The sequence below is a fragment of the Magnolia sinica genome, chromosome 2 (assembly GCF_029962835.1).
Source record: "Magnolia sinica isolate HGM2019 chromosome 2, MsV1, whole genome shotgun sequence".
NCBI classification, from domain to species: domain Eukaryota; kingdom Viridiplantae; phylum Streptophyta; class Magnoliopsida; order Magnoliales; family Magnoliaceae; genus Magnolia; species Magnolia sinica.
In genome coordinates, this window is record NC_080574.1 from 5,433,418 (window position 1) to 5,458,130 (window position 24,713).

At 40.8% G+C, this 24,713-nt stretch overlaps 1 protein-coding gene across 2 annotated transcripts; it reads left to right on the forward strand.

Moving 5' to 3' along the window:
- The first annotated feature begins 638 nt into the window (after positions 1-638).
- LOC131232672 (protein CELLULOSE SYNTHASE INTERACTIVE 1-like) lies at positions 639-24,349 on the forward strand. 2 transcript variants are annotated; one of them, XM_058229084.1, is made up of 8 exons: positions 639-931; positions 1,462-1,586; positions 4,493-4,566; positions 10,224-13,278; positions 13,519-16,063; positions 16,547-17,001; positions 23,731-23,847; positions 23,940-24,349. In XM_058229084.1, exons 3-8 carry the CDS (start codon positions 4,550-4,552, stop codon positions 24,096-24,098), a joined length of 6,348 nt encoding a protein of 2,115 aa, XP_058085067.1. In that variant the 5' UTR covers positions 639-931; positions 1,462-1,586; positions 4,493-4,549; the 3' UTR covers positions 24,099-24,349. The 2 variants fall into 2 exon arrangements, with proteins under 2 accessions (XP_058085067.1, XP_058085058.1); XM_058229075.1 differs by having other exon boundaries at positions 639-820.
- The last annotated feature ends 364 nt before the right edge of the window (positions 24,350-24,713 follow it).

Consider the following 24,713-nt stretch of genomic DNA (forward strand, 5'->3'; position numbering starts at 1 on the left):
ATCACCCATCTACAGTGCTACCTAAAATTCAGATGGTCTGGATAGCTGTAAATCGAGGAGGATGCACACAAAATTCCATGGCATGCCTCATCCCATTTTGCACACAACATTCCATGCCAACTTTCATGCAACTCTCTTATCTTCCAACGTATCACTTTTGTGGAACATCCGACCCGTGCAGAAGGTGGGCCGCACCATGGAAACCACATGAGGCGAAAATAAGGGCCATCCACTCGTTATCTTGGCCGACCATCAGCTGTCCATTAATTTTGACCATGTCGCCCACCTGATAAGTGGACCATCCTGCTTCTCATCGCAGATGAGCTTTGAGAAGTGACCCAAAATTTTCACTTCCCGGTTGTTCTAAGAAGAGATACATGGACGGGACGAGAAAATCTTCCATGTTTGTGTTTTTTTTTTTTTGTTAAATTTTAATTTAAAATTTTTTTTTTGTGTAAGTAAATAAACGTCCACTTAACATGATACAACGATTGCATGTGATTACCGTGCATCTCTCTTCTTTGTGGAATGTGGCTTCGACTCGCTGCTGCCCAGCCGAAGCCGAGCCGTAAGCCGCCCATTTAATTGTCGGCGAGCAGCTGATAAAAAGTGCCAAGAGAGCTCCGATCAGTGGTGGTAGATTCCAGAGTATAAATTGAAGACAAGAAACTCGAAACTCTACAGAGAGAGAGAGAGAGAGAGAGAGAGATATCAGGCATTTGCAGTCCCTGTCCGAGAAATCTCCGCATCGCAACTTCTATCTCTCATCGCCTCACAAATCCCTCCTCTGCAAAATCTCAGATCAAATCTAGCTTTGAAGGTTAAAAAAAACATACTCCAATGCTTCTGGCATTTTCCCTCTGCCTGCATTGATTACAGCGAGAATTTCTTGGATTTCGCTCTGTTCTCTGAAATCTCTGAAAGATGTCGCGTATGGATCGGATGATCTGGTTTTTACGACGTTTCTGTCTCAAATGCGCTTGATTTTCTCTGAATTTTTTTTCCAGTTGGTTTTCAGTTGAAATGTTGAGATATTTGAGTTGAACTTGCGAAGTTCATCAGATTTGACGGAATTCGGTTGAAGAATCTGTCTTTGATGGCTCAGATTTGGTTTCGTTTCTGAGAATTATGAATCGAGCAATTGTTCAGTAAATTGGAGGAAATGCTGGCATTAACAGCTCTAGATCTGAGTTTTCTCCCGATGACTTCTTGTTTCAATTCCAAAATGCATTTTCTTTTGGGCGTAGTTTAGAGATTCTTCATCTTTGTTAATCTTTAATATACGAGATTTGTCTGAGATTTGGTTCGTTGGTTTTCATTTAGGTTAGTGTTAACATTTCTAGCTAGATTCTTGTCACGTTAACGCATGCATCTGCAATTGCATGTTTGTTTTGAGTTCCGAATCTTGCTCTCTTGGTGGTTTGTGATGTTCTTTCTTGTTCAATGATTTTGATGGAGCAGATCTGGGTAGGACAGGCGATCTAGATCGGTATTATTACAGGAAGTGAAATTCAGAAAAGCTGGCGGCGACACTATCTTGGAGATATTCGAGCGGCAATGGCAGCAGCCATGGAACTAATGATCTGGTATAGTTTCATTTGATTATTTTCATCCTCCAGTAGATTTAGAGCCTGCATGAATTTCACCAAGCAGCGCGGAATGGATGCTTTTACATCCAAGTAAATATCCAATGCATTTCAGGAGTGACCTGAAAACATATTTCTTTGGGGCATAAAAATGAAGGATATGAATTCCTTCATACTGCAGTTCCGTTTTGGCAAATGGCTCCTTCCAGATCCAGATTTACACTTCTCTGAACACTACAGCAGAGTATATTTGCTTATTGTTGTTTAATATGCTGTTGTTGTTGATTGAATTTGTTGGTTAAGAAAATATGTGGAATTTATATTAGCGCTATGAAGCCTTTGTTAAATATAATTCAGTATGATTTTGAGAAAATCCGAATTTGTAATTTCTCTTATGATGCTTGCTGCCGTTATGCTTTGATCTCTACTTATTGCTTCTCCGGTGTCTGATCTTTGGTTGCTGGTTCTTTAGGGGGGTTGTTTGATAATTTGGCTGCGTATGATGCTTGAATCTTGATACACAGGCAGTCAGAAATGGGACACACGTTATATATTAACTCAAATTAAACCAACCAAATTGCGGAAGCCACTCTTGCTAAGTTACAGTCTAAAAATCACATTGGTTTAACAATGTTAACCTCTGATTCACGGATACTTGATTTTTGAAATATGGACGTCGGATAATTTCCATTTTAACCATCCAATAAATGTCCTGAAATCTAATATTTGGATAATCAAATAAGAGTGATTTTGGTTATGATGCATCTAAAATGGTACACATAATTTAGATGCTCCATTTTGAAGGACTTGCATGCCGTGTATGCAATTTCTCAATAATTTCTAACTGCCTGCAAATCATCCATCACACTCCGCCAGCTGTCATAGTATTTCTCTAAGAAGGTGCTGTTCTTACATGTGATTGCCCTTAAAGAGTTCAAAATCATCAGTAGATGTTCATTAGAGACGGCTGTTTTGACTGAAATGTGCTTTATCCCACTATTCGACATTTTCATTACTGAACTTTTGTCTTCAAAGAAGAAATCAGCAGCATGTAGCAATTCTTTTATCCAGCCCATTGTTTTGACTTTTAACTCACTACTATAAGCTGTTTCATCAGTATTGTTTTGGCGGAAACCATTGTGGCTTCTACCCTGTCAAAATCCATTGCTTTTATCTTGTTGAGAATGGACCATTTAATTGTTACCAAACGGGATACTCCATGTGTCCCCACTGTCAATGTTGACCCGTCACACTCCCTCATCTTACTATTTTGCAATATTCTCTTTTCTACTTCAGGCACTCTTGTTAGCATTTCAAAGAAGGGTAGCTTTTTAATCCACATTTGATGAATTCTAGCATTTCAAAAGTTTTTGCAATGTGGAATTAATTTATGCATCTTTACAAAACAAACCTGCTTGTGTTTGACCTATGCTAATATCCAAGTCATCATGGACTGTACAAAAATCATTAAGTGCACAAATCAAATGTCTTGAAGGCTTGCGATGACGACTTAGATGCAATAGTCGTAGGTTTTCCCTGTCAAGCTGGAATTTGTAAATTCAATGTTGGGCTTTGTTATAGTCCTAGCCCTTGAAATTCATCAACCTTTGTTGAATGTCATCATAGACTTAAAGCTTGCTTTGTATGATTACCTCTGCTTTCTATAATCTTCAGAGATAAAACAACTCACTGATAGAAACAACAACAAACACCCACAGCCCTTGATTGTTGTTTCTTTTCTTTTCTTTTTCTGTTCTGTTTGTTTCCTTTCGGCTGTTTAGCCCTTAATAAGATGCATTATCTTTCAAGAAAGAAAAAAAAACAATTCACTGATAGATTCATGTCCTATCTCTTTCAACACCAATAACACATGCGTCCGTGCACATTTGCACATGCTGATGCCCCGCCTTTGGGGGGATGTTGGCAAATTTCCCAAAGCTTTCAATTGTCATGTGGGAAGGCCAATCATTGATCTAGACTACATTCATTTGTGCCACTAGAGCAAGCCAGTGAAAAAGTTCACACCAATCAAGTGATCCTGACCCTTTGAATGTGGGCCATAAGATATTTGAGGTAGCATTTCAGTGGGCGGCGACCGGAAGAGAACTTTGATTTCGAGCTGCCTTCATCAGCCGATCAGACATAATTGAATGCCTCTAAGCAGACCTCCCTAAATACTTCATACCTGGGTCAATAATCGTTCCGGAGAAAGCAAGAAATCCTCCATTTCTGGCATAAGATCCGGGAAGTTTTGTTACAACAGTCCATTTTTTTAATCTAGACTGGATGGTTAGCATCATCCAACCGAAGTGGTTTTTTTTCTTTTCATAAGCACTCCATGATGGGGCCCATTGCATAGATTCTTAAAGATGTTGATTGGATCTATTCTGTTTCTGTTTGAGCTTGTCTGTCCATTTTTCATGCTCCCAGTTGGATGGTTAGGATCATCTGATCAGAGTGATGTGCGTGCATGGCTTGCCGCTAGTAGCATGAATGAATGGACTGTCCAAGTCAATTATTGGCCATGCCACGTGTCATTTAAAAGCTTTGGGGACGTTGATAACCTCCACATGAAGGTGGGAAAGGGATTAGAATTTTCATATTGGGTAAATAATCTATTTTCCAATATACTGAAGCATTCATGGGGCACTTTTCACATATTACCAGAATGCCACTATTAAGCGAGATAAGTGGTCAAGAGTATTACAGATTCGCAGAATACAAAAATACAAAAGGAGTATGGTATACTCATTAAAAAAAAAGAAGAAGAAAAAGAAAAAGATGTAAGGTGTTTCTTCCCTTAATAATATCTTCCTGTCCATTATAGGATGTGAAATGAATTTTTATTGCTATTTGTATCCTCTTTTTTTGTGTCCAATGCTATTTCCATTTTTTAATTATCACAGGAAAGAAATGTGGAGTCAAAACTTCAAGATCTCGAGCCTCCAACTCCGCACTCTGTCATGAAGATGAGTTTGAGGTGAGCTTAAAACATTACCTCTTTGAAAACTAACATTAATTTTTTGTCAGTGCTTGCTTTATTTGATAACCAGCAAGGACAAAGGAGGGTATATTAGTCACTTGCATTATATATTTGGAGTGTGTGCATGTATATGGTTTGGGTGGATGAGATGACATTCTTGTATATTTGGAGTGTGTGCATGTGTGGTTTGGGTGAATCAGATGACATTCTTGTATCTTTGGGGTGTGTGCATGTGTGGTTTGGGTGGACCAGATGACATTCTTGCAACAGTGTGCGCGCGCGCATGTGTGCGTGTCTGTTGGGTGGATCAGATCACATATTCTTGCATCCAACCCATCTCTTTCTGTCAATTCCCCATCAGATTCAAATTTGGGGAGATCTTTCCTATTCATTTAGGCGAGTCCGTCTACCTCTTATATCCACAACCCTCTTCATTCAGGCATCTTTCTGTACTAGCCACCCTGTGGAGTCCAGTGGAGAAGGCATAACTGGACAGCCCTCAATACATGAAACCTGATGGCTTGTTGGCAATCTGGTTTCATGATTTGTTTGAGGTTGGAGACATTCAATCTAGGTTTTACTAATTTTGATGGTTCCGAAGCATTGGATATTCAAACCTCCTTTGTAAGTGCAAAAGTTTCACCACTGCTTTCTCTAACTGCCTCTCGAATCATATCTATTGGACAGTTGAAGGGCAATTCTTTCCGAATGAAGTGGTTAGGTACCCTATGAGAAAGCGGAGATAGGTGTGAAAAGAGCTAGATAATACACACACACACACACACACACATATCTGGAAATGGTACTATGAGATCGACCTCATGGGAGCTTCCCATGAGGTCAACCTCTGTGAGCCCCACCGTGATGTGTGATGAACATCCACACCATGCATTTGGTAGCCCCCCTACAGTTTATGGGATGAGCCAAAAATCAGCCGTATCCGAACTCAAGTGGGCCACACCATCTGAAACCATGGGAAATTATACCTAAAACATCTAAAAGCACTTGGTGGGGCCCACCTGATATTTGGAATGGCCTGAATTTTCTGTGACCCCTCATCTGAAACCATATCTCACTGAGCCCTATGTACAATCAGGAAGGTTTTAATGAGTGGGCATCCATTCTCAACTGTTGCCTGTGGTGTGGCCCACCTAGTCATGGATTGGCCTGATTTTTAGGCCCATGGCTCACCATTTAAGGGTGCATCTGATTGCTGGGATGGATGCCTGTCACGCATCACGGTGGGGCTCATAGAGCTTGGCCTCATTATATGTATACAGTACAATGTGACGCGCGCTCGCACATATCTACGGGCATATTGAATGGCATAATTGGCATTATTATTATTATTTTTTTAAACATGCACTCACACCATAGTGGAATTTCACCACAATGGGTAAACCACAATGGCATTATTCATTGTACATCTATCTCACAATAGTTTCCTGCTTCACATGGTACTAGAGTGCAAAAAATAAAGAGATTTACATCCATAGACCTTAACAAATCAATTGCGGTGCCCTTGTTGATACAATATCTTCACTCCCATGGAAGAAAGAAAATCCTTTGCATGGACCTGAAACTTTTCCTTCACAGATCATAAAACCCTGAGTTCTGCCATCCCTTGTTATCGTACTCCTCATGTTAGTCCAAACTCCTCTTGATGCAGATCCCAAAACCTTAAACCCATTACAACTCCACCGCTTCACACGCGCATGTGCACACAATGAAAGCTTCAATCTGCATGAGTCCATGAGCCTAAGCACCATAACCTCCTAAAGCAGCCACAATCCTAAAAAATTCTATCCAGAAAACAAGTTATAGATCTCACTCCACATAAAACATCTACTCTTAAGCCTTAGAAAACCATTTCTTCTCTAATATGAGCTAAGCCGTATACTTATCTAGTTCATCATGTAAACCTTTTCATTGATTTCTTCTATATCTGGTTACAGTCAAACCACTTAAAAGATGCTCTATGAGTTTTTTAACTCTCTAAAGGGGAATTTTTCCCGATTATGGGTATTACATAACAGTATTGGCCGGCAATGGCTGATACGGAATGGGTCATATTAGCCGATACGGCCCTGTAACAGCCGAAATTTTTTTTCTTTGCAAAGTATCTAAAAAAATATTGGTAAAATTCTTTTAAAAATGTGAGGATCCCAAATATGTATTCACTTTTGGTTTTTGACATGTATTTGATGGTGTAATAACCCATTCTTTGCTAAGAATATGTCTGTCAGGTAGTTTCAGCTTGACTTGCCGAAAGTCGACCAAATAGGCCCTTATCAAATGCAAATTAAGCATTATTTGGTGATTAGGACCCGCTACATATGAATGTAACAAAAAAGGGATGGAAAAATGAAAAAAGTGATGGTTCACCCCTTCTTCCGATATTTCCAAAAATGGTCTACTCCGCTTCAGTTCATCAAATCCCATTGAAAAAAAGAGAAATTTTTGAATAAAAACTTACATTAGAAAACGATAGTCTTATCAGCCAATAATGGTTGTATCGGTCCTGTAAAAGTGCTGATATGGGGTGTATCAGCCGACACTCCTGTATTGTGTAATAGGGGTGACTGTTTCCTTGACATAATGGCCGAGACTGCCATAATGTACCATGAATTGTAGCTAGAAAAGCACCTTGAAGGGATATCCATTCCTCTTATAGGATTTCTATATGGAGGAAACATGGCCTGTTGATCATTGCCAGGAAGTTCTCTTTGCTCCCATTTACACTTGACCAAGGCATTTATCTTCTAGTATCATGGGGACTGCATAACGCCCATGCTTATGAATCTCAAAGCTTATCTAATGAAACTTCACTAGACCTAACTACAAGCAAGAATATATTCCAGAGCTAGTTATTTACGTTGAAAGGTGACTGTCTGATTATACTGCAAAAATTTATCAACAATGTCCGACACTGTGGGTATGGGGTCAGTATGCCCCTGAGGGTCTTGGTTGCAAGTACAATATTTTCGTTGCCTCTTACACAACTGATGCCCAAAATTTTCCATCTTGAGTCTATTTTGTCCTTTGATATGACTTGATCTTTTGTCTCCCAATGAGTAATCATAACATAATGATGTGGTTAATGTTATGATCTCAACTATATTAAGGTACAGTTTGTGAATATAGTCCCAGACATAATGCTTGTAAGTACAATGTCAGCAGTTAATTGGTTAAACCTACTAGACAATAGCCAGGAAGAGGTCGAAGTTGTACTGAGCTAGCCACTCCTGCAATGCAAAATAGCCGACCTACATCAACAATTCTGAAGTTATCTGCTAGGTTTTTGGATGTACTAATCACATGGCTTTTGGCTATTACAACAAATTTGATCCCAATTATCAATGTGGGACCAACCCCAAAATGTGAATCTTGTGACCTCTGTTCTGGATATACTTTGTGATCTTGTTCCATGTACAAGTCACTGTATGATATTTACCGGAGTATACAATACTTGGTGTGTTCCAATACTTTTGTAATTTGTAAAAGTTTCCTAACTTGAAGATAAAGAACTTCTATAGTGGTGTGTCTTTTTTCATTGGAAGTAGTTCACAAATTTCTCAATGCCAATGGAATTCCATGGTAATTCATGTTGGATATACCAGCATATGTTATCCATCAACTTCACCCACGTAATTTGGAAATATCAGCAGACCAAAATGTTTGTTGTGATATACTTTATTTATTAAGTAATTACCTACAAAAAGGCTTCAAGTTGTATGTCCTTCTTGGACACTATTTTGGTGGTATGTCATTACTCCCATCATAATATTTTGGTTGTGCTAGTGTAGTACATATTCATAAACCCACTGAAAGAAGAATTCGTAACGTTCTTGGGGGACTATAGTGACAAAGATAAGACACATTGATGTTCCACTATTAACAGAACACACAATATCTTTGTATGACATTTGATGAAACCTCTTTTTCTTGACTTCCACCGGACCATCAGGGAAGAGTCAGCAATGGTAGTCCTTAGACTCTCTACATTGTCATTCTAGCCCACACCATTCTTGGTTTCAAATTCATCTATAAGAGAAAACTTTTTGTTGTAAATGAGGGATTACTGATGAAACTTTGGAAGAAATGGTGCCTCATCAAGGCCCATCCTAGACAAATGCATTTGAAGGAAGCCATATATTGGTCGAAGCAAGCACCTGTAGCCTAATTTGATAGCTCGTGCCATCATGCAGCTTGGCGAAGACTTATTCATAGTGTGGCCGATCACTCTCTTTGTAAAAGAGAAAATGTAGATCAATTGTCATACTTTTATATGTTAATGATGTTGTTATCTTGTGAAGTAATGACCAATTGATCAAAGAACCAAAGAAATGTTGAGAGGAAGAAAGAAAGAAAGATCTTGGTCCACTTAGATATTTACTTGAATTGGAAACCACGAATACTAAAGATGGGCTTGGATTAATGTATTCCAAAATTGTTACGTAATGGCGGTTACCAAAAAATGGCCCAAACATATTTTTTTTTCAAAGAAAAAAAAAAGAAAGAGAAAAAAGAATAAAGGTCGTAACAGCCATTAGTGGTGGCCGTTACATCCACAGTTGCCGTTATGGAATACCTTGGTTTGGATAGCAGTTTCATGCAAGGGATTTCATAATGGTAATGGTGGCCGTAACGGTGGTTACCTTTATGATATGGGTCGTAACAGCTGTTACGGCCCCTGTAACATTGAAAAAAAAAAACCTGAATAAACTGTATCTGCCCTGTAACAAACCATTATCGAGTTGTTATGGCCTTTACAGGGGGCGTAATGGGCTGTTAATGGCGGTTACAGGTCATATTTTTTATAACAGTTGTCACTGCCATTATAACCCGGTAACGTGTAGCGGTTGCCACCATTACGTTTACGTAACAGCCTTTACGGCACACCATGATTTCATGTCATATATATGCACTTGATCTTCTTATTGTGCAACATAGAAAACAAGCCCATCTTTACACCTGCAAAAATGATCAGTGAGTTGAATGGTGATGGAAGCAATTTGATCAAAAATGTCATTTGATATAATAGTAGGACCATATCATTAACTGTGACCTCACATGACATGTGAAGCAAATGTGGCTTTTCGGTTTAGAAAGAAAACATGAGAAATCCACAGCCGTAAAGAAAGTCCTTAGATAAACTAAGAGAGAAATTACCTTTCAAAAAAAGAAAAAAAAAAGAAAAAAAAAAAAACATTGAGAGAGAAATTAGGTGACTCTAGCTTTCAGGCACATGTAGAAACTATGCAATTTGAAATAAAGATCAAGTAACAAGAGTTCACACAAGTAGACACATAGCATGCAACAAGGTGTACATTATGTGTCATATTTTGCAGATTATTTTTTTATCTCGTATTTCATTATCAGCTTGTGAGCATTATGAACGCGTCATGTGCAACAAGGAAATGATTACTGAGGTTATCTAGCTCCTCCACATTATGGTATAAAATGATAAAGTCTAGTGCTTGTTGAGTATGGAATTGTTGCAGAAACAAAATAATCTGCCCATCCTTCTTATTGAGCTCTAATGTGACACTTCTTAAAAAAAAAATTCCTCGTAAGTTCTAAGACATTGCAAGCGTGAGTGCTCATGTATAACTGTAGCTTCATGATGCAACTCATACAAGTTCTTCCTGCAGGGACCGTGGTAATATGGAGGATGCAGATGGGACACTGGCAAGTGTCGCCCAATGCATTGAGCAGTTGCGTCGGAGTTCTTCATCAGTGCAAGAAAAAGAGAACTCTTTGAAGCAGTTGCTTGACCTTATTAACAGCCGTGATAATGCTTTCAGTGCGGTTGGATCTCACTCTCAAGCAGTTCCAATACTCGTTTCTCTTCTCAGATCAGGATCACTTGGAGTAAAGATACAGGCTGCAACTGTCTTAGGGTCTTTATGTAGGGAGGATGAACTAAGGGTAAAAGTATTGCTTGGGGGTTGCATCCCAACATTGCTTGCCCTCCTCAAGTCCAGCTCAACGGAAGCTCAAATTGCAGCTGCAAAGGCTATTTATGCTGTTTCTCAAGGTGGGGCAAAGGATCATGTTGGATCAAAGATCTTTTCAACTGAAAGAGTTGTTCCTGTGCTGTGGGAGCAACTACAAGATGGGCTCAAGGTTGAAAACTTGGTTGGTAACCTATTAACAGGAGCTTTGAGAAACCTGTCCAGCAGCACTGAGGGATTTTGGCCTGCAACAATAGAAGCAGGAGGAGTGGATATACTTGTGAAGTTGCTTGCATCTGGAGAGTCGAGCACCAAAGCAAATGTTTGCTTTCTTCTTGCATGTGTGATGATGGAAGATGCATTTGTTTGTTCTAAGGTCTTATCTGCAGGAGCTACCAAACAACTCCTCAAGTTACTGGTAACTGGTAATGAAGCTTCTGTTAGAGCAGAAGCTGCAGGAGCTCTAAGATCTCTTTCTGCTCAGTGTAAAGAAGCAAGGCGGGAGATAGCTAGTTCTAATGGGATCCCTGCTCTGATCAATGCTACTATAGCTCCATCAAAAGAATTCATGCAAGGTGAGCATGCTCAAGCACTTCAGGAAAATGCAATGTGTGCTCTGGCGAATATCTCAGGTGGTCTATCGTATGTCATCTCAAGCCTTGGTGAAAGCCTCAACTCGTGCACATCACATGCGCAGATTGCTGACACATTAGGGGCTTTAGCTTCAGCCCTTATGATATATGACAGCAAAGCAGAATCTATTAGACCATCAGACCCTTCCATTATTGAGCAGATTCTGGTTAAGCAGTTTAAACCAAGGTTACCGTTTCTTGTACAGGAGCGTACAATAGAAGCCCTAGCCAGCTTATATGGGAATGCTATACTCTCAAGGAAACTTACTAGTCCTGATGCAAAGCTCTTGCTTGTTGGGTTGATCACCATGGCCACTGATGAGGTTCAGGTGGAGCTGATGAGATCCCTGCTCATACTTTGCAACAGTGAAGGCAGTCTTTGGCGTGCACTTCAAGGTCGTGAAGGGGTTCAACTGCTAATCTCTCTTCTTGGCCTTTCATCAGAGCAGCAGCAGGAATGTGCAGTTGCACTGCTTTGCCTTTTATGTAATGAAAATGATGAAAGTAAATGGGCTATTACGGCAGCTGGGGGTATACCTCCACTCGTTCAAATTTTGGAAACAGGATCTGCAAAAGCAAAGGAAGATTCTGCAATAATTCTTGGAAATCTCTGTAACCACAGTGAAGATATACGAGCATGTGTTGAAAGTGCTGATGCTGTTCCTGCTTTATTATGGCTTCTTAAAAATGGAAGCGTGAACGGTAAAGAGATTGCAGCAAAGACACTGAATCATCTCATCCATAAGTCCGATACAGGGACCATCAGCCAACTCACTGCTTTGCTAACCAGTGATCTACCTGAGTCTAAAGTTTATATTTTGGATGCACTGAGAAGTCTGCTTGCTGTTGCTCCCATTAGTGATATATTGCATGAAGGAAGCGCCGCCAATGATGCCTTTGAAACAATGATAAAAATTTTGAGCTCTACAAAGGAAGAGACACAAGCTAAGTCAGCGTCAGCTCTTGCAGGACTGTTTGCTTGCCGGAAAGACTTACGAGAAAGCAGCATTTCTGCTAAAGCTCTTTTGCCAGCCATAAAGCTGCTGAATGTGGATTCTGAAATGATCTTAACTGAATCTTCACGCTGTCTTGCTGCTATTTTCCTTTCAATTAAGGAAAATCGGGAAGTAGCCTCTATTGCTGGTGATGCATATTCTGCATTAGTTGTTCTTTCCAACTCAGTTTTAGAAGTTGCAGAACAGGCAACACGGGCTTTGGCTAATCTTCTTTTGGATGGTGAAATCTCAGAGCGAGCTGTTCCTGAAGAGATCATTTTGCCTGTTACAAGGGTGCTGCGTGATGGTACAATTGATGGGAGGACCCATGCTGCAGCAGCAATTGCTCGCATTCTTCATTGTCGCTCTGTTGATCATGCACTCTCTGACACTGTAAATCATGCTGGAACTGTGCTTGCACTAATTTCTCTTCTAGAATCTGCTAGTGTTGAAACTGCTGCCACATCAGAAGCACTTGATGCGCTTGTTCAGTTGTCGAGATCAAAAGGAACTAATGGGCATGTCAAACCGGCATGGGCAGTCCTTGCTGAATACCCCCACACCATACTTCCATTAGTTTCATGTGTAGCTTCTGCAACACCCTTGCTGCAGGACAAAGCTATAGAAATTTTGTCAAGACTCTGCCAAGATCAGTCTGTTGCTCTCGGGAATACTATAGCTAGCACCTCTGGATGTATGTCATCAATCACAAGAAGAGTGATTAGCTCCAAGCATATGAAAGTCAAAGTTGGAGGTGCTGCACTTCTTATTTGTGCTGGGAAAGAGCATCACCAAAAAGTAGTAGAAGAGCTGAATGTATCTAACATGAGCTTCCATCTCATTCAATCTCTTGTTGAAATGCTTGCTTCGACACATTCTCATTTCCGTGGAGAGCATGGGGACAATGCTAACAAGGAAATAAGCATTTACAGGCACCCTGCTGAGAAAGATGAAAATGGTGAAACTGAAAGTGCTACATCAGTGATTCGAAGCAACACTGTGGCAATTTGGCTACTCTCTATGCTTGCACGTCACGATAGCAGAAGTAAAGTTGCTATCATGGAGGCTGGAGCAATTGAAGTTCTCACAGACAAGATTGCACAGTATACATCCCGAGCTACACAGGTATTTCACATCATATGTATAATAACTTCTATCAATGTAAGAGCATGGTAACTTTTTTTCTGGAAGACATGGCAAACTGTGATCCCCAGCAGATAAGCGCATCTACCATCATTTACATTTTTTTATGTGCCCTTCATGCTCTCCCTCCCTCCCTCCCTCTCTCTCTGGAGTAGATACTCCATGATGCAACAAGTGTTAGTAAAAGGCTTCTTTTCACTTGTGTGCATATAAATTTTGCAGGGTGATTCTGAAGAAGATAGCAGTATATGGGTTTATGCTCTACTTCTCGCTGTTATGTTTCAAGACAGAGATATCATTCGGGCACACGCAACCATGCGTACCATTCCTGTACTTGCAAACATGTTGAAGTCAGAGGAATCAGCGGCTAGATATTTTGCAGCACAAGCAGTAGCCAGTCTGGTCTGTAATGGTAGCCGAGGGACTCTGCTGGCTGTTGCCAATTCAGGGGCAGCCGGTGGGCTCATATCTTTACTTGGCTGTGCTGATGCTGATATATCTAATCTTCTGGAACTGTCAGAGGAGTTTGCATTGGCGCGTTATCCAGAGCAAGTCGCTTTGGAGAGGCTCTTCAGAGTTGAGGACATCAGAGCTGGTGCGACTGCTCGGAAAGCAATACCTGCCCTTGTAGATTTACTCAAACCAATTCCAGATCGACCTGGTGCACCTCTTCTGGCACTAGGGCTCCTGACTCAGCTTGCAAAAGATAGCTCCCCAAACAAGCTTGTAATGGTAGAAGCTGGGGCTCTAGAGGCACTAACCAAGTATCTCTCACTTGGACCGCAAGATACGACAGAAGAAGCAGCCACAGATTTATTAGGGATTCTGTTTAGCAGTGCTGAAATACGGCGACATGAGTCCGCATATGGTGCAGTGAATCAACTTGTGGCAGTTCTACGTCTAGGTGGAAGGAACTCGAGGTACAGCGCAGCTAAAGCATTGGAGAGCTTGTTTTCATCTGACCATATCAGGAATGGAGAAACAGCTCGGCAAGCTATTCAACCACTTGTGGAGATTCTTAACACCGGCTTGGAGAGAGAGCAACATGCTGCTATTGCTGCATTGGTTAGGTTATTGCATGAAAATCCATCAAGAGCCCTTTCTGTTGCAGATGTTGAGATGAATGCAGTGGATGTCCTCTGTCGCATTCTTTCCTCAAATTGTTCAATGGAGCTGAAGGGTGATGCGGCGGAGTTATGTTGTGTCCTTTTCGGGAATACAGGAATTCGCTCTACAATGGCTGCCGCTCATTGTGTGGAGCCTCTGGTGTCTCTACTTGTAAGCGAGTTCAGTCCTGCTCAGCATTCAGTGGTCCGGGCCCTGGATAAGCTATTGGATGATGAGCAATTAGCAGAACTAGTTGCTGCACATGGTGCTGTCATTCCTCTAGGCGGTCTTTTGTTTGATAGAAATTACACACTTCATGAATCTGTTACAAGAGCTCTGGTGAAGTTAGGAAAAGATCGGCCAGCTTGTAAGATGGACATGGTAAAAGCAGGAGTCATTGAAAGCATACTTGAAATTCTCCATGAAGCACCCAATTTTCTCTGTGCCGCGTTCGCAGAATTGCTTCGGATCTTGACCAACAATGCTAGCATAGCTAAGAGTTCGTCTGCAGCTAAAGTGGTAGATCCCCTTTTCCTGCTCTTAACAAGGCCAGAGTTTGGTCCCGACGGACAGCACAGTGCTTTACAAGTTCTTGTTAATATTTTTGAACTTCCACAGTGTCGTGCAGAACATAGCTTAACACCTCAACAGGCTATCGAACCACTTATTGCATTACTGGATTCACCAACTCAAGCAGTGCAGCAGTTGGCAGCTGAACTTCTTTCGCATCTGCTCATGGAAGATCATCTACAGAAGCATGCAATAACACAGCAAGCAATTGGTCCACTGATTCATGTAATTGGATCTGGCAACCACATTCTTCAGCAGAGAGCTATAAAAGCTATGGTGAGCATCGCATTAGCTTGGCCCAGTGCAATCGCAAAACAGGGCGGCGTCTATGAGCTGTCCAAAGTGATATTGCAAACAGACCCTCCATTGCCTCATGCCTTGTGGGAATCTGCTGCATCTGTTTTATCCAGTATTCTGCAGTTTAGTTCCGAATATCATTTGGAGGTTCCAGTTGCAGTACTGGTAAGGTTGCTTCGTTCTGGAACAGAAAGTACAGTTGTTGGTTCATTAAATGCCCTGCTTGTGTTGGAAAGTGATGATGCCACCAGTGCAGAAGCAATGGCTGAGAGTGGTGCTATAGAGGCTCTTTTGGAACTACTCAAGTGTCATCAGTGCGAGGAAACTGCAGCAAGATTGCTAGAAGCATTGCTAAACAATGTGAAGATCAGAGAAACAAAAGCTGCTAAATCTGTGATTTCACCACTATCCCAGTACCTTCTGGATCCTCAGACTCAAGCTCAGCAACCGAGGTTGCTAGCAACTCTTGCTCTTGGCGATCTATTCCAGAATGAGGGACTTGCTCGGTCTACTGATGCCGTTTCAGCATGTCGAGCGCTGGTCAATGTGCTTGAGGATCAACCGACGGAAGAAATGAAAGTTGTTGCAATTTGTGCCTTGCAAAACCTCGTGATGTATAGTCGGTCGAATAGAAGGGCAGTTGCGGAAGCTGGTGGTGTTCAGGTTGTACTGGACCTCATTGGTTCTAGCGATCCTGATACATCAATTCAGTCTACAATGTTTGTTAAGCTTCTCTTCTCTAACAATACCATTCAAGAGTACGCTTCTAGCGAAACAGTGAGAGCTATAACTGGTATGTTTTTCCTTCTCTTTTTTCATTTTGCCCTCTCAGTATATTACTTCTTATGGAGTGCCCAGCCTGCTTTAGTCTTTTTATTTGGGAGGCATTTCTATCCATTATTATTGTGATGGATACCTGGTATCTTCAAATGCAACTAGTCTTTCTACTTTTGTTGCTTGGTCAACTTTCTTGCCTGTGCGCTGGATGGACAGGGCCCCAAAATCTCCCCAATCAGGCATCCTAACTTTCTGATTGGTTGATGGTTAAAACCAATGGCCCACATTTAATGGGACAATAAATTGGAGATCTGGATTGTCTGATGGAGAGATAATGGGCGGGAGGGCCCCACCGTACAGTTTCTGGGCCAAGTGAAATAATGCTGTGTTCTATTCGATATGTCAGTGTTTTGGTCTATAACACGTGATAGTTTTTTTTCCTGCATGTTTATTTTTTTCATGCATGCAAATCTAATCTGTTTATATCTTGATTTTGCAGCTGCTATTGAGAAGGATTTATGGGCCACAGGAACTGTGAATGAAGAGTACCTGAAAGCTCTAAATGCATTATTTAGCAATTTCCCGCGTTTGAGAGCTGCGGAGCCAGCCACACTCAGTATTCCCCATCTGGTCACGTCACTTAAAACTGGCACCGAGGCAACACAAGAAGCTGCATTAGATTCACTTTACCTTCTAAGGCAAGCATGGTCAGCATGCCCGGCTGAAGTCTCTAAAGCTCAGTCTGTTGCTGCAGCAGATGCAATCCCTTTGCTGCAGTACTTGATTCAATCTGGACCACCTCGCTTTCAGGAGAAGGCAGAACACCTTTTGCAGTGTTTGCCAGGGACACTGATGGTGATAATAAAGCGCGGCAACAATTTGAAGCAATCAGTAGGAAACCCAAGTGTCTACTGCAAGCTCACACTTGGCAGCACTCCACCCCGGCAGACTAAGGTAAGAGAAAGTGGCCAAGGTATTTGGTGATGGTAACGGCCGGCTTAACGGCTGGCTGTGTGATCATTATGACCATAATGTTCAGAAGAAAAAATAATAATGAAAAAATAATTAAAATTTAAAAATTCAGAAAATGTGAGGATTATAGCCCGTAATGTTCAATAATGAAAAATATAAAACAATAATAAAAAATTCAGAAAAATGTGAGGATTCTAGATATGTATTATTTTCTTGTTGTAAACATGTATTTGATGGTGTAATGGGCCATTCTTTGGTAAGAATATTGTCTCGGGCTGCTTGATACTTAACATGAGACCAACTCTAACAGAAAAAATCCTATATTTAGACTTCTAAATATCTACTATCAATAAATAATTAAGATAAATAGTCTACATTTGAGTAATGATGAGTTAATGACACAATTATAGGTTTTCGTGTAATCACTATTTTTAGGATTCGAACACAAGTCAAGCATGATTTGGTGGATTAGGACCTGTTACACATCATCATCATCATCATTATCTAAACCTTATCCCAATTAATTGTGGTCGACTATATGAATCCTTTTCTGCTATTTCATCATATCAAGATCCCGTTTTATACGAGTATAACAAAACAAAGATGGAAAAATGTGGTAGTTTACCCCTCTCAATATTTCTCAACATGGTCCACTCTGCGTTGATTCATTGAATCCCACTCAGTTTTGCGTTTTGATCCTCAAAATATCTTATATCTAATTTAAACTTAGTTTGTAAGCTTCCTTCATGGTTAAAATGAATAAAGAAGTGGAAAAATACGGAAAAAATAAAAATAAAAACAAAGATTTTCAAAATGGGCCTTTATGATCATATTGGCCTATGACTGTGTATCAGCCCTATAATTGTGTGATACAAGGTGTATTGGCCCGTATCAGCCATTACAGCCCCTCTTTTCAACAACGGACTGATTCGCCCCGACTTGTATTGCTTAACCGGTGGTGATTGTTTCCTTTACATAACGGTCTTTGTGGTTGTAACATAACCGTTTTTCAATACCATGATTATGACAGGCCATTTGCTTCCTTTTCTCAATATTGCCTGCCATTTTTGGAACAGGCTTGTACTATCATTTAGTCGTAGTCATGAAATCTAAAGAAACTAACAACCCTATTAAAGTATATCAGCTAGGGTTAATTTGGCCAGAGAGAATACAAAATATAGTAATGGAAAACCCCTAAGGAATCCTTAGGAATGGAGGACTACAGAAGCCAATAGTAATTCTTGTTGTGTAGGATGCCTTAGATTCTGCCAGTCTGAGAGTCGAAGCAGGGCTCTGTCGGTCTGACTGACAGAGTGTAGGTTCTCTTGGATGGAGCAGGAAGTAGGACATTGTCGGTCAGACCGACAGTCTGAAGAAAAACACCACGTTGACTTGTATTCTGCCAAGTCACCCTGAAAATCTTATGGGCAACCTTCACCTTGAGCGTAGACTGCTCCTTGCATTCTCCACCTGGAACAGCCTCATCCGCACCCTTGTGCAACGGTGCCCAATCTCATCAATGGCTAGTGAGATTAATAAAGCCCAAGCAATGCTTAAACATGTCCATGACATTCTTGTCTGTGTGAATCTTCTGAAAATGAATCTCTCCTAAAGAAATGAGTTCTTGTATCTTATGGAACCTCATGTCGATGTACTTGGTTCTCGCATGATACACCTAATTCAACGATAGATGAATGTTTCTCTAACTATCACAATGCAACCGAATTGCTTCCTACTTCAACCCAAGTTCTCCTATCAAACCCTTCAACCATAATGCATCATTTGACGCCTCTGTCGCAACCATGTATTCCGCCTCAATTGTAGACAACGCTATTGTAGATTGTAGTGTAGATCTTCATTATATTGATCGGCCTGCTAATGTGAAAACATATCCCGTAGTAGACATCATGTTGTCTAGATCTCCTGCATAATCTGAATCCACATAGCCTACAACTCCACCTGAAGCTCCATGTCCCCCGAACATAATCTCAATGTCGACTATGCCCTTAAGATACTTGAGAATCTACTTAACGGCATTCCAATGCTCATTTCCTGGATTCATCATATATCTATTGACCATGCTAACTGTTTGTGAGATATCCAACCTCGTGTAATTCATCGCATACATAAGACTCCCAACTGCACTCGTGTACGACACCTGTGATATGTCTGAAATCTCATCTTTTGTGCTTGGACACAACTTTGCTGACAACTTAAACCGACCTGCTAGAGGCGTGCTAACTAGCTTAGTACCTTTCATGTGGAACCTCTCTAGCATCTTTTGTACATATCCCCTCTAAGAAAGCCATAGCTTCCTAGTCTGTCTCTGTGAATCTCCATGCTTGGGATATTCTTAGCAATGCCCAGATTCTTCATGTCAAACTCCTTGCTTAAAAGAGACTTAAGCAAGGGTATCTCCTTCTTGTCCTTTACATCAATCAGCATATTATCAATAGAACATAGGACCTGTCCTCAAGCACCTTGTAATATACGCAGCAATCATACTCACACCTGATATGCCCAATCTCCATCATGCAGGAATCGAACCACTGCCTCGGAGACTACTTAAACCCATGCAGTAACTTCTTCAGCCTACACACGTGATGTTCCTCACCAAGCTCCTTGAATCCTTGTGGCTGGTTCATGTAAATAACTTCCTCCAAGTTCCTATGAAGGAATGCCGTCTTCACATCAAGTTGCTATAATTCTAAATTGGATTCCACTACCATAGTCAGTAGCACTTTGATTGACGTATGTTTCACAACTTGAGAGAAAACTTCATTGTAGTCTACTCCTTCCCTCTTTGAGTACTCATTTGCTACAAGTTGTGCCTTGAATTTTTCGTCATCTTTCTCTGTTAATGCTTCCTTCTAAACACTCATTTACACCATATAACCCTTTGACCTTTTAGGAGTTTCACCAACTCCCATGTTTGATTCCTGCATATCGATTTCATCTCTTCCATCATGGCTGACATCCACTTGTCGCCATCCTTTCTAAACTTAGCCTCTTGAAAGGTGAAGGGATCTTCACTCCCTGTGAACAATGCGAAAGAAACCATGTCCTCAAACCCGTATCAAATCGGGGCCTAAGGTTCTTCTCTCCTTATTCCTGGCTATACTTTCCTGAGTCTCCTACTAATTGTTTTGACTGGTATCTTGCTCTTGTGGAATTTTACCTTCAGTAACCGGCTCAACTGGCTCCACCTGCACCGACAATCTCTCTGCATCACCATGTGTTTCTGACTTCCCTACAGTGTGCTTGTTGGTCTTCAACATCAATACCTCATCGAAGATAACATCTCTGCTAATGACCACCTTCTGAGAAACTGTATCTCAAAGCTTTTAACCCTTAACACCTTTCTCATATCCGATAAAGATGTACTTTCTAGATTTGAGATCCAACTTCGTCCTTTGTCTACTCTGCACGTGAACATATACTGGATACCCAAAGATCCTCAATCATGGGTAATCGACGTCCTTGCATGTCCAGACTTCTTCTGCAACCTTGAAGTCTAGTGTTGTAGATGGTGACCCATTTACAATATAACATGTCATGTTCACCGCTTCTACCCAAAAGCTTTTAGGCAATCCCGCATGCAACCGCGTATGTCTCGCCCTCTCCAATAGAGTTTTGTTCATATTTTCTAACACCTCGTTCTGCCGTGGGGTCTCTGGAGTTGAGAAATGCCTTGTGATGTTATGTTCCTGCAGAATTTTACGAATTCTACCTCTCTGTACCCTATATCTGACCCAAGACACTTAACCTATCTCCCAGTTTGCTTCTCTACTTCTGTCTTCCATTCCTTAAACTTGGTAAACACCTCAGACTTGTGCTTTAAAAAGTAGACTTGAACCTTCATTGAGTAATCGTCTATGAAGTTCACGAAGTACCATGCTCCTCCCTTAGATGGTACTCTCACTGGCCCTAGACATCAGAATGTAAGTAATCAAGCACCTCGCTGTTAGTATGTGTAGCAGTCTTGAACCTTACCCTGCACTGCTTCTCATAGATGCAATGCTCATAGAAATTCACCTTACATGCCTTAACTCCCTTCAACAGTTTCTGTTTATGGAGTTCCATCATACATATCTTGCTTGTATGCCCTAACCGCATATGTCACAGATTAGTGTCATTTGCATCGGATTCTACATGTGAGGTGGTAGCAGCCTCACCTATAATCGTGCTCCCAATGAACTTGTATAGGTTTCCCGTCTTATGCCCCTTCATTAATACCATTGCACCTCTAATGACCTTGATTATGCCACCAGATGCGGCGAACGTGCACCCGTATCTAAGACCCCAAGGATATCAAAATTGTCTTCAGATTTGGGACATGCCTGACATCACCTAGAGTTCGTATAACTCTATCAAACATCTTTACCTTGATGGCTCTTATTCCGTTGGCCTTGCATGTTTCATCATTCCTCATAAGAATATTTTCTCCATTATAGGACTTGTAGGAATCGAACCAACTCCTATCTGGGCACATATGACACGAACATCCTGAATCAAGTATCCGAGTATCTAAAAGATTTTTCGTACCTGAGAAGACCGAGAGGAGATCCCCTTCTAAGCTCCCTTCTGCTACGCTAGTCAATTCACTCGTGTTCCTTTTACCCTTGCTTTCTAGGCAATTCTTTCTTTTTTGGCACTCTCTTGAAGTGCCCATTTACGCCACAATAGAAGCATCCATCCTTAGCCTTTGATTTTGATTTAAACTTTTTCTTCATGTCAAACCGAGATCGCTCTACGAATTGCAGAGTAATAACGAGATGGTCGTATAATGTGGGAAGCAATGCTAAAAGTAGCACCACTTTATCTTCATCATCGATCGTCACTTCGAGCCTTAACAACTCGTTATATATCCCCGTAAACGAGTTCATGTACTCCAAGAGATCAAACACTTCCTTCTTTGGTAGCCCGAAAAGTTGTTTATTCACAAACAACTTATTTGTGAGGGACTTCACCATTTATAGATTTTCTAGTTTCTTTTGCATCTCCGGAGGCGATTCCTCATCCAGAACGTTGTACATGACTTCATCCAATAGGCATAAACAAATGGTGCTCATAGCCTTCTCCCCGAGTTCGCTCCAGTCATCATCCGACATCTTCTCCTATTTAGTCTCCAACAATGCCTCGCTAAACCCTTGTGATACTAGAATATCCTTAACCTTCCTCTGCCACAAACCAGAATTGTTCTTCCCGTCGAATTCTTCATTGAATTCATGAACGTCCTTAAACTCGACGCTCCGATACCACTTTGTTGTAATAAACCAAGCTCAACTCCGATACGACTTTGTTGTAATCCCGAAACCCAACAAACCCATATCAACCCTAAGTATTGGAAATTCGGATCTAATACCATCGACAATCCATGCACTTTGAGGAAACAGGTACAACGAAGATAGAACAATCACAATGAATAGAATGACCAAAACAATCAAGCAAACAAACACACAACATATCGATTTTACGTGAAAAACCCTTGCCTTTAGAGAGAAAACACTCGTAATTCCAAGCCCTAATCACAATTGGGCTTAAATACCCTGATTTCCACAAAATCGCGTAACTAAACCGAAGTCCATCGATCAGACCAACACACCCTTGTCGGTCGGACCGACTTGTACCGACACAACCCTGTTGCACGTTGTCAATTAGACCAACAATGTCCTACTTCCTGCTCCATTCGAGAGAACCGATAGAGCCCTGCTCTAACTCTCAGATTAGCATAATCCAAGGCATCCCGCACACCAATTCTATTATTTGGTTGTGAGTACTGTTATTCGTGGAAATGCTAAAAGGTAGAGATGACCAAATAGTGAGACTTGTCTCTCGTAACTATGGAAATCTACATTTAATAGGGGTGAATAGTTTTACTATTTTTTTGTTTTCGTTCTTTCTTTTTTTTTTCTAGGGTTGTTTGGATTGTAAGAAAAGAAAAGAAAATGGATGACTTTTCCCATGACGGGATGGTCACCATATTTGGATAGCAAAAGAAAATTTAGATATCAAAATACAATCATTAACCGAACACCACACTCAAATTCTTATGAACGAAATACAAGGTGACCTTTTTAAGGGGTTTTTTAAATTTTTTAATTTTTGGATTTCCACTTGTTATCCAAACAAGACCTGCAGAATGGGTTTTCTTTGCTTTGCTTTTCTTTTCTTTTCTTTTCTTTTTTCACCATCCAAACAGGCCGGAAAAGCTAGGAAAAGGAATTAGTGTTTCCCTCTTTTCTGGTTCCTCAACTAGGGGAATTCATTTTCTTTTGCACTGCTTTCCACGTAAACAAACAGGTCCAGATCATGGAGAAATTTGGGCTTTACCAAATTTCAATTTACAAGCTTTGTGAAGGAAAAAGTTAAATTTAGCTGCATTTTTAGTCATTGACCAAGGGCGGGGCACTTGTATCATTCTCTCGAGTATGCGGTTTCAAGGTGTTCACTCTTTAGCATGCACTTTATATGCCTGTAATGGGTCTCTAGATCATTACTGAGAGAGCCTATACGATCAGTTAGTCTGATCAGTAGACACAAGTCTGCTCTGTGGAGAAAACCAATCTCAAGCAAAATACAGTAGATGTTTTTTCCTCTTCTTTTCAACATGGGCACATAATTCTTTTAGTTAATGGTATTGCCCGTATCTCTGCAGTTCCACTTCCAACTGATGATATTTATACCAGTATCTATTGATTTATTCCTTAGATTGTGTCTACGGGTCCTACTCCTGAATGGGATGAAAGCTTTGCGTGGGAATTTGACAGCCCTCCAAAGGGCCAGAAGCTTCACATCTCCTGCAAGAACAAGAGCAAAATCGGAAAGGTGGTGAATATTCATGGCATCTTCATAGGCTCTTTGTGCCTTTGTTTTCTTTTATTGATAATTTACCTTTATTCCTTTTCACCTGACTACAGAGCAAGTTCGGTAAAGTGACAATTCAGATCGACCGTGTGGTTATGCTGGGAGCAGTTGCCGGAGAGTACACGCTGCTGCCCCAAAGCAAGAGCGGGCCACCTCGTAACCTGGAAATTGAATTCCAATGGTCGAAAAAAGCAAATAACAACCTCCAATGAGGTAAGCAGGTCGTCTCCCTCGTTGTAATTGTAACATTGAGAGAAAAAAAAATGCATTTCTTCCTCTCTTATTTGTATGTTGATGTATATAGTCTGCAGATGAGCTTGTTTTCTGCAGAGCATTGAGACTCTGATGTTGTGTCCCTTTTTTTTTCTGCTTGCTTGTTTTTGAAATATTCTTCATTGATTTGTTCTTTGAGAGTTGTGGGTGATCAGTATGGCAAAAGAAATGTAGCATGTTGTCATTTTGATTTTGTGGGGTTTGTGATTAGCAGGAAAAAAAAAAAGAAAAAGAAGGGCACTTCTAATTTAATGCTTCTGGTTTCTTTCAGAGCTTTTGTGTGCGCGCCCGCTAGCAATGTTACAAGCTAATACAACCAGGGTTTGAACCCTGGATCACTCACACACGCTATAGTGACTCTGCCAGCTCAATTAACGAGCTGGAGACTTTCAGAGCTTTTTCTTCCTACTGTTTTTATATTCGGCTTGGAAATTCACCATTATGGTGCATTGCTGTGAAATTACTACTGTTAGCTAGAGTGATTAGTACTTTATTTTTTTAATGCTCCTGATAGAATCCAGATCCTCTGCTGCTTGGGAACAGGGAGTTCCTAT